The sequence below is a fragment of the Cyprinodon variegatus genome, unplaced genomic scaffold (genome assembly GCF_000732505.1).
Source record: "Cyprinodon variegatus isolate N-32 unplaced genomic scaffold, C_variegatus-1.0 Scaffold1176, whole genome shotgun sequence".
NCBI classification, from domain to species: Eukaryota; Metazoa; Chordata; class Actinopteri; order Cyprinodontiformes; family Cyprinodontidae; genus Cyprinodon; species Cyprinodon variegatus.
The window spans coordinates 15198-25842 of record NW_015151629.1 but is presented as its reverse complement, the minus strand read 5'-3'; the positions used below and the strand labels follow the sequence as shown (position 1 = coordinate 25842).

The following is a 10645-nucleotide window of genomic DNA, read 5'->3' as shown; positions in this document are numbered from 1 at the left end:
ATTAAAAAGAAGTCTAGGATTATTCTTATTCTCCTATTTTAATGAGGAGAAATATGCTGCTCTTGCTTTACAAGGGTCCTCTTATACAGCAATAAACTATTTTTCCAGATTAAGTAGAAATATTTTAGATGTGTAAAGCGCCATTCTCTCTCCAGTGTTGCACAGTTATGCTTTAAACTAGATAGCTAAATTTAACTTTTAATAAAGTTCCTCTTTTTCAGGAGGGCTACGTTGTTTAATGCCACACACAAAAAGGAAATACAGTCATCACAGAATCATCAATTTGTGAATGGAAATAAACTCAATTTTTGCTATATGGATCACTCCACAGCGACACAGAAGAGGAAGAGAGCGAAACAGATTCTTTAAAATGTATAACTGCATTATCTGTTAAGTGAAGCCTTCTTTTGGAGGAGGAGGAAAACTATTTTAACGTAATCCAGAGGGTTATAAAAATGGTCAGAGAGGACAGGGTAGTGAGGAAATACTGTTTTTTCTTTACATTCTATGCCGTATGTCAGCACGAGGTCGAAAGTATGAAGAAGAGAATGTGTGGGACTATTCACATTTTGAACAAACCCAACCAGTCACTTTTAATACAGACTCCATCTTCATGCATTATAAGGGACCAACTGTGATATAAGTAAATATAAATACCAAAATAAAAAAATAAATAAATGCTCAAACATTTATTATATATACAAATACACATCTAATTACAAAACATTAATGAGATAAAATAAATGTAAGCAGTAGGGATGTCCCTACTGCTTAACAATTTTATTGATATCAGATATCGATACAATATTAGCTCAAAACTAATATTGGATTTTATCAGCCAGCATCTAAAATAACCAATATTTTTCATGCTGATTAAAGTACTCTGCTTCAGTTATCAGTTTCTGTAACCAATTGGCAAATTTTACATGCATCAATGGTTTTCTTACCTTTTGTAGTTAACTTTTGTCTTTTCTAACATTCTACTGTATAAAATAGGTAATAATAGTGCTTTGACTCTTTGCTAAAATCCTATCGAGTCAATATCGGTATCATCTAATTCTCAAACCTGGCATTGTATCGGAAATGAAAAAGTTCTATCAGGACACCCCTAGAAAGCATTAATCAAATTATACAATTATACATTTTAATTTATGCAGAGTATTCATATTGCAGAGTTTCAGTTCCAATCACTTTGATGAATGATAAAATAAAATTCCCATACCCACACCTCCACACTGGGTCAGTACTTTCTTTATATTTATTATCTAACAGCTTTTTACTTTCAAATAAAGTCCAGTAAGAAGACCCATTAATTCCAAATGAGCCTGGGGTTTTATGTCTTCCAGTCCTTTTCTGCTGTCATTTTGATCTTGGTTAAATTTTTAGGATAAGTAAACGAGTATCAAGGCTCTGAGGGATTTATGTTCTGGGAGGAGTGATTCATGTCAAACCTGTCTCTGGTTGCGAAAAGGTTCTGTGTAATTTGTTTAGGGCTGTACTTTAAGGGCATTTCATTGGTATTTCATTTTTATTGCTTATTTGGAACTAACTGACGCCCTAAGAAGACCCCTCCCCCTGGAAATGAGTGGATAAAAGGCTGTTCCACTCACTGGTCTTCACAACATCATCTTCATCAAGCTGACAAAGGTAGGAACAAACAGTCTGATGTTTATGGAAGCTGAGCTTTTCCTGTAGTTGATTTTGGTTGTATTTCTGTCAGGATTGATCTGATTTCTCAGAGAAAATGGTGGTGACATACGAAGTAACTGTGTACACGGGAGATGCTACTCACAGCAGCTGTTTCCACGATGTCTTCATCACCTTGTGTGGCGAACATGGTGATAGTGAAGAAAATAAACTCTCGAGCACTTTTCCATACTTCCACATAGACAGTGTAAGTCTAAAAAATATATTTTCTGCATCTTGAAACACTGCATGTTTCTTCTGGTATAAGACCTGAAAAGCTGAAACATCTAGTAGAAGTGAGTTTTATTCAAAGAATCTCAGATTATTGGCAGTTAATGAAGCCCATTCTGATTATGTACAATGGTTCTGTTTGATCCACACAGTTGAAGTTTGACTTAAACCACGGAAACATGTGTTTGTAATGTTGATTTAACTTTGGACCTAAGCTCAGGTTTAAGACATGCTCCTTGTTGTTTCAGGCTTTGAAATTTGAGGTAAATTGTGACAAGCCTCTTGGTAGGGTTTGTCTCATCATACTTCGAAAAGAGCACCATGTATGGTGGCCAAACACTAAATGGTTTCTTGCTAAAGTGGAGGTAAAATCTCCATTAGGAGAAATCTACCAGTTTCCCATCTACCGTTGGATCAATGACTGTGAGGATCACTATTTCCCTGAGGGGTCAGGTTGGTCCATTTTTAACACATTTCACTTCGCTGAGAAATAAGCTATTTTGGGTGAGAGGAGACGAAAGCAGGTTCCCAACAAACTGATAAAGATTTCTATTTGTTTCCTTTAAAGCTCATCTTCTCAGCCAAGTAAAACATGACATCCTCAAGAAATACTGGGAGAAGAACATCAAGGAGAATCAGAAACTCTATGAGTGAGAACTGCTACACCATCTATTCATTAATCCATCCATCCATCCATCCAACCACCAACCATCCAATTCATTGCCTCATGAGGCTGGGATTACAAATAATCTGTTAGATGAAAATATAACACATACTGTATTTAGCTTCTGTTTCTGGGATTCCCAGTAATGTTAATTCATCCTGCAAACTTAGTATCTGTTGTTGCTTCTCTAACTTTTTTGACATTTTCTCTGGTTCACTAAGATGGGCTGAGGGTGACAAGGGATTGCCGTCCCACTTGAAAGACGAGTCGTTGCCTCTTGATGCTAATTTCTCCTACACCAAGGAAGCTGAGATGGCCTTCACTGCTGTTGAAGCGTAAAAAAAAAAATGTTCCTCATGTTTCTCCTCATTATCTGAAATAATGTTTCTAACAGTGAATTTATTGTTTGTAGAATTGCAGAGCTGAAATTGGAAGAATGGGCTGAGATGAAGAAAAAGTGGACTAATATTGATGATATTGAACGTCTGTACAGCTGCCATCGCACTGAAATATCTGGTACTGAGTCATTACTGCTTGAATGTCTGGTTCTGGTGGTCCTTCCCTGACCCAGAACCAGTTCCTACTGGTCTCTTTGGTTCCTCCCACGGTCAACAGATCTCATAGTACCTTATTTAACCTAAGAGACGTCACTCCTCATAGCACTGCTTTGATGTTGCTGTTGAATCTGAATAAGAAAAGTCCAGATGTAACGTCTATATTTGGTCTCATTAGGGCAGCAGTGGAGGATATTAGCTAAAATATTCAGTGTCTTTTCAGATTATGTCCATGACCATTGGAAGGAGGATTCCTTCTTTGGCTACCAGTTCCTGAATGGACTGAACCCAATGGTGATCCAGCGCTGCCAAACTCTGCCAGATAACTTTCCTGTCACCGATAAGATGGTCTTCAAGGATGGTAAACAGTCTCTAAAAGAGGAGATGAAGGTGAACATCTGACATCAGAAGGTGAACAATTTATTCTATGACTGTAAACCATTCTTGTAACTTTGAGTTTCTCCTAATATCTTCTAACAGAACGGGAACATCTTTCTGTGTGACTATAAGATGTTGGACGGAGTGAAAGCCAACATCATAGATGGGAAGCAGCAGTACCTGGTGGCTCCTCTTGTTCTGTTGCACAGAACTCCTGATGACAAATTGATGCCCGTTGCTATTCAGGTGAGGCCAGCAGTTATTCAAGGAACCTCCAAACTTCTTCCCTTCAACATTTTTTCACATTCTCCATTGGACAAGGTGCCACTAAGACTTTGTTAACGGGGTTGATGGCAAAATTATGTCCAATTCCACATTGCACAACCTCTCTGGATGCTCCGGATTCCCAGTTCCTCCATAATGGATTCTAATCCAGTAATATGAAGACGGAGATAAAAGACAAGGGTTGATTTATCATCTGCTAAACCAGACATTTCCTTCTTGGTCTTCTGTAACTCATGATCTGGATGAAAGATCCACCGGCATCTCATTTTAGTCTGTCAGCAAAACCCTAAAGAAATTAAAGGAAAGATTTATTTGATATTTTCAGTGTAAGATTCTTCTATTGCAATAAGAAATTAATGTAACTGAAGTTTAGGGTGAGGATATAGAGAAATATATCTATCAAGATTATTGCAGTATTAGGGGAAAATTCATTTTACATGTGCAATTATAAGGGCTTTGTTGGGAAATACAAGAAATCAATTTAAATATCAAAACTTGCTTAACATGCATTTAAAAAAGGATTTTATCTCGGCTCCAGCTCCACTCTGTACTCTACGCCCATTATTAGCTGGATCTACTTTGGTTATTTGGTTTTAAATGATTTCATCGGGCATTTGGTAGCCATCTTCCACTTCAGAGAAGTGATTGAGGTTCATCTGTTTTCATCCTGCAGCTGAAGCAGACTCCAGGGAAAGACAATCCCATCTTCCTTCCCTCTGACTCGGAGTGGGACTGGTTGTTGGCCAAGACTTTTGTGAAGAATGCCGATTTTAACCTGCATGAACTCAGTGTTCACCTGCTGCGTACCCACCTGCTGGCTGAGGTCTTCAGTGTGGCTCTGCTGCGCAACCTACCCATGATGCACCCTCTCTACAAGGTACAGCACATTAATCATGCTATTTATCCTGGTCAGTTAGCTCCTGATTTAAGCTACAAGGTTGGACTGGCATAAGGGACGTCTGGGGATTTCTCGGTTGGGTTAGAGGGCCTAGTGGTTCAGCCCATGGAGGTGCTGTCGCACTTAGACTCCAGTTCTTCTCTTTCTTTTCTTAGCCCAGTTAAATAGAGCCATTGAGGGTCAGCTGACTGACAGTTTGCTACATAGATACATCCAGGATCTTGCTGCTGCAAAGCAGCAGTGCTAGAACCTGCATCAGCTCACTGCACTTAGTTTAATGATGACAGGATTTTTCAGAAAAGCAGTTCTGTACTTCTTTTCCTTGCAAGAACTTATTGGTGTATAAACCAAATGAAAAACCATGGTTAGGATATTTATTGGTCTCGGGAGAGGAACATTTTTATAATGCAATCAAGTCAACTAAAGTCATTTGAAATGAAAAAATACGGAAAACTAAATCATGGAATGCCTAAAAGCTGTTTTTATGTCAAAGCTATTGTCTGAATTGATATTATTAAGACAACATGGAAACACCTCAGCTGTTTAGAAAACTCTTATAATTTTTTTTAAATTTATTTCGGTTGTTCTTGAGACTAAAATGAACAAGAAGATTAAAACAAAAAGTTGGTCTAATTATTTTTACTATCATTGCATAGATATAAAGGCTGATCTTTTTCCTTCAAGGTTAAACCCAGCAGTTAAAACTGGGCCAATCAGTCCAGAACTCGGGAGTCACTTACCTCCCCAGTCCGTCCCTGCTTTGATCCATTAGGATCATCTATTTTTTTTCTCAGGAACCAAAGTTTAACAAACGTGACGCGTTGTTATAAAGTTACCTGCTAGTTACTAACAGTTGTTCTGCTTCAGCTTCTTGTGCCTCACACTCGCTACACTGAGATGATCAACTTCATGGCGAGAAAATACCTCATATCTGAGGAGGGCGTTTTCACCAAGGTATGCAGGAAACGCAGAGTCATGAACCATGTCCACACTCTGCTTATCAGCTGACACACTCTGTTTTCCTCTCTAGTTTGCTTCTTCTGGTGGAGAAGGTATGTTCACCATCCTGCAGAGGGCGCTCTCCTCTGTGACCTACAGATCTCTCTGTCTACCAGATGACCTCTCTGACCGCGGGCTGATGGATGTGCCCAACTTCTTCTACAGAGACGATGGCCTGAAGCTGTGGAGCATCATCAACAGGTTCCAGACTGTTTGCTTTTAGCCCAGTAGTAGAAAATATCAAGGTTTGGGTTAAACTCTGTGGCTCCCTGCAATGATACCTGTTCATTATGCAGCAACAGATAAATCGATGGTTTTTAGACCTGCTTAGCTCTGCAGGTCCAGTCGGGTCCAGTTTCTGTCTACCAGGTTGCACCGTGGGCTGGTCACTTATCACCTGCAGAGTTAACACAGAGAAGCAACGGTCTAACAGTCTGATGCTAGGCTAACATGCATTATGTTAGACTTATGAGAGTAAACTGACAGCTAGAACCTCATCAGAGTTTAAACCCAAGACCACAGGCAGCAACATCTTCATGTTGGGGTTGTTTATTTCTAAGCTATTCTTTTATATCTTTAAGCGCATTAATGTGCCTTATCATTAGAATTTTTGTTGTTAATTTTGTTAGAGCATTTCAAGACCTAATACCCAAGTTGGGTCACAGCCTTAACTTTAGGAGTCAATGGGTTATGTTATTGGAAACTAAATCTACATATATCTGGGCATGGTGGAGATGCAGATGCAGAGCGACCCATGTTTAAGCACCTTGGTCCTGGGTGCAGCTGTCCCAACTTCAAGTCCTGCATGTCTTCCTCTGTCTCTCCACCCCATTTCTTATCAGCGCTGTTCACTTTGCAAACACCAAAATAAATGAAAAACATAAATCTTACTCTGGGTACTTGTTCACTGTCTTTCCATTTTTACCTTTTCCCTGAGTTGAATTGTTCTTAATTCTCTATATAATAGCATCATGGCTATAAACTGATATGACATTGACTATAAACTGCAACATGAATTAATCTGAACCTCTCTAAAGTTTTGTGCAGCGAGTCCTTACATTCTACTACAAGAGTGATAAGATGGTTAAAGAAGACCAGACTCTGAAGATGTGGATCTCAGATATACATGCACATGGATTTAATAATAACATCAAACGTGGGTTGATGCTTTAAGAATGGCTATCAATACCCTCATTGTCAAATAATTACTATTTTTCCTTGAATTTTTTTATTTTCTTCCCTAATTTTCAGATATGCCATCAAAAATGGAAACTGTGGATGAGTTGGTGAAGTTTGTCACCATGGTGATCTTTACCTGCTCGGCCCAGCACTCAGCTATAAACACTGGACAGGTAAACTGCTCTGTTATAGAAATATAAAGAAGGCTTGGGTTAAAGGAAATGAGGATCAGGATGAGAATGATTCTCTCTCCAAGTAGTCCTTCCCTCCCAGGAGTCGATTAGGCAGTTAAAATCCCCCCTGGAGGAAATACCCTGGCCTCCGGACAGCCCGGGGGAATCTAGGTTGACACATTTCTTTAAATTGCATTGAAGACTAGCCCCAGAGTGGTGGTCCCATCTTTTAACTAGGAATATAAGACAAGTCTCAAAGTTTGGAGCAATTTGAATTTTCAGTTTGAGGGGAACCTTGAATTAGGTTGTTGAAAAGAAGACTCTGACTGATGTTCTGAATGAAGATTCAGTAGATGCAGTTAAGTGTCCATTGGAGTTGGTTCTCTGGTGAATGTGGTCATGATCACTTCCCCCAGCATCTTTTCCTGGGGATGCTGTCAGAGTACACAATCGCTTTCTGGTCATTGTATTCCTTGCAGACAGGTAGGATTCCATTTAGGCTGACAGTCCAGTTTGTATTGTTCATAGTTTAGGTGCAGTTATGGCCTCTATGGTTCTGTACAGCTCATTTTACTCTGAGGTCCTTTTATCCACCAGAAAAAAAGCTAGACCTTCACCGTAGGTCTGGGATGCAAATCTGCATCAGTGGTAAGACCTTAATACACGTGGTGTCTTGGTTACAATAGGAATGAGTGGGAGATGGACTGACAGACTGACACAGGGATAATGATGCAACTGGACTGTGCTACTTGAGTAGGAGCTGAGGCAAAAGGAAAAAAAACGACAAAGCTCTCAACTGACCTTCCAGACAATGTTAGCTCATTATTTCATATTTTCTATGCTTTCTATGTTAGGCAGTCCCATCAGTAGGCAACAAAAATAAGATGTTTCAGTGGAAACAGTGGCCAGAAAAAAGACTTTTATCACCGACTTTTTTTGCAGGGATATAAGTAATTCATTTTAGCATTCTCCTTTAGCTCGATCTATGAATAATCTAACTCAGAAAAACATGAATTTTGTTATTTATTTGTTTCAAGTTATTTTGTTATCATAGTATTATGGAATGTTTTTCTAAGACAATGCATTCCTCTATGGTACACACCTATTTTGTTCTCTTTTTGTTTGATTTTTGGACAAATCTGTAGAATATGTGATACTTTTTTTTCTTCTATGTGGAAAAGTATGTCTTTGGAAAAACTGCTGTAAGGATCTGAAATATGGCTGCTTGGAGGATTGAGTCTAACATTCATAACAATTATGGAAGAAAATAATAAATAATTTCAGGAAAATTATAGTTCATGCATTTTTATTCAAATGTATTATCAAAGCAGCTGTAACAGGTGGGTGTGTCACCTGTTGGGTTTGTTCCTGCAGTACGATTTCATTGGCTGGATGCCCAACACCCCAGTCTCTCTGGAACGTCCACCACCATCTAGAAAGGGAAACGCTACTGAGGCCACGCTGCTGGACACGTTTCCTGCCATCAACACTACCGTGCAAGGGATGGCAGCAGTTTGGCTGCTCAGCAAGCGGTCCTCCGACTCTGTGAGTAGCTTTGTAAACATGTCCTAACAGAAGCATACCTCTTCTCTGTGGGTGACAGAATCTACATCAGCTCTGCCTGGTTCTAGTCAGAAACACTGTGGTAATAGTAGTGCACCATTAGGGGGCGATGGCATTACCACCATCACAATGATTAGAAGATCATGAGTATCCCTGTTCCCATGCATAGCGATGTCTGTGGCATGCACTCACTTACAATTTTAAAGTTGATTTATTAAAAATGCTTTTCAGTGAAAGTCAACAGCAATAACTCCAATAACAAATCATAATTTTATTCAAAATGTATTTATTAAAAAATGCTTAACAATTCCTTTAATGAATGAATAGCACAATGAAAGAAATAATGTCTCATCTAAACATCCCTCACTTAACAATAAAAGTTAACAATAACTCTCAACTCCCAATATGATGATACTCAGCCTCAGCAATGAACGAAATAATGTCTGTTCTGTAGGCTATTGGAAAAAATAAATTAACAAATGAGCTAATTAACAAAAAATACCTCTTGTTTAGCAAAAATAACTCAAAATGTACCAAAAACTAACAAACATATCAATAGACTATCTTTACTTTCGGTGTCCAGGTGGCTTTTCAGATCCCTTGCACCTCCATTGGACACAGAGACATATGTGCCTGCTTTGCACACTGTGCACAAGGCCTCCCGTTTGTCTCGACCCGCTCTGAAAGCGGGGAAACTCTTTTGTAAATCATCTGTAAACATACATATGCGCTTTTGCATGTTGTTGGCGTGCTGACAGCCACGCTATCTATATTCTGATTAAGAACAGGGCTGCCCGCACTGACGCGGCTCAGGGATTACGTCAGACGCAGCGTTGTGCGCAGTGCCCTAGTGCCTGTAAATTTAATGGTCCAATGAAGGTAATTTAAAAAATCAGGACATTTCCTCACTTTCTAAAAAAAACCCGGGATGCCCGGGACAGGACGTGAAATACAGACATACGGACGTTTGGTCACCCTATCTAACATTAGAAGAAACAGGTTCCTGGTGCATGAAAGCCTGTTAGGTTATAATTTTATTATTATTAACACACATGAGCTTTTTAGATTTAAGGCAAACCTCCTAAAATCATCAGTTTATCAGAGGAATTAATGTTATTAGTGGTTGACTGAACATGCCTCTGATGTCAACAGGTGTATCTTGGTAACTACCCTGAGCAGCGTTTCGTTGAGGACACTCCACTCCAGGAGATAAAGAGGTTCAAAGAGCAGCTGAAGAAGCTGAGTCAGGCCATCAACGAGAGAAACAAACATCTGGATCTGCCGTACACATACCTGGACCCCAAGGTGGTGGAGAACAGCGTCAGCCTCTAAGGGTCGGTTCCTTTCAGGATTACGCCTGAGGACGAGCTTCTGGGTTTGGTGGAGGGGATCTACTGCATTTATCTTATAAAACTTCAATGATTTTTGTTTTTCTGTTTAACTCATTGTGCTTCTGAAGCTGCATGATCTAAATGGGAATCAAGCAAAGTTCTGTAGCGCAACTCTGAAACTTTGGCAAACTAATAAAAACCTGAAATATTTCTGAAGTCACTGTTTTATTGTCCCTTAAACATTAGAACAGATGTTCCAGAATACAGTAGAGTTCTTCCTGGGCTTCTTATTGAGCAGAGAGAACAATATCTACATGCTGAACTGCAGTACCTTAATAATCATCACCATCACACCATCATCATCATCATCATCACTCTTGATTGCGTAACTTTTAAAAATATATGCATATAATATCTGGGTTTGTGTCAGGTTGAGTGGAGGTCTGAAGGACCCAAATGCAGGGATGGAAGCTGAAGTGGTTTCTTGCAGATTTATTCTTGACCCAAAGGAAACAGAAGCAAAGTTCCAGAAAAACCAAAATCCAGGAGATGTCAGGGAAAACGCGCATGAAGGGTCAATAAATGACGGGGGACCAGCAAACAGTGACTGAACAGGTGGCAGAGATGGCAAAAGTACTCACTTTCCGTACTTGAGTAAAAGTACAGATACTTGTGTTAAAAAATACTCTGGTAAAAGTGGAAGT

The 10645-nt window shown here is 39.3% G+C and overlaps 1 protein-coding gene across 1 annotated transcript in view; it reads left to right on the top strand.

Annotated features, from left to right (window-relative positions):
• The window catches only part of LOC107101946 (arachidonate 15-lipoxygenase B-like), a 21230-nt gene extending 11288 nt beyond the window's left edge, over positions 1-9942 (top strand). Inside the window, exons 2-15 of the mRNA XM_015401042.1 lie at positions 1740-1894; positions 2166-2370; positions 2486-2567; positions 2803-2916; positions 2994-3097; positions 3359-3525; positions 3616-3759; positions 4472-4675; positions 5564-5650; positions 5727-5896; positions 6733-6845; positions 6938-7047; positions 8422-8592; positions 9763-9942. Of these exons, the coding sequence (XP_015256528.1) occupies positions 1740-1894; positions 2166-2370; positions 2486-2567; positions 2803-2916; positions 2994-3097; positions 3359-3525; positions 3616-3759; positions 4472-4675; positions 5564-5650; positions 5727-5896; positions 6733-6845; positions 6938-7047; positions 8422-8592; positions 9763-9942 (2006 nt within the window). The remainder of the gene's footprint in view (positions 1-1739; positions 1895-2165; positions 2371-2485; positions 2568-2802; positions 2917-2993; positions 3098-3358; positions 3526-3615; positions 3760-4471; positions 4676-5563; positions 5651-5726; positions 5897-6732; positions 6846-6937; positions 7048-8421; positions 8593-9762) is intronic.
• The last annotated feature ends 703 nt before the right edge of the window (positions 9943-10645 follow it).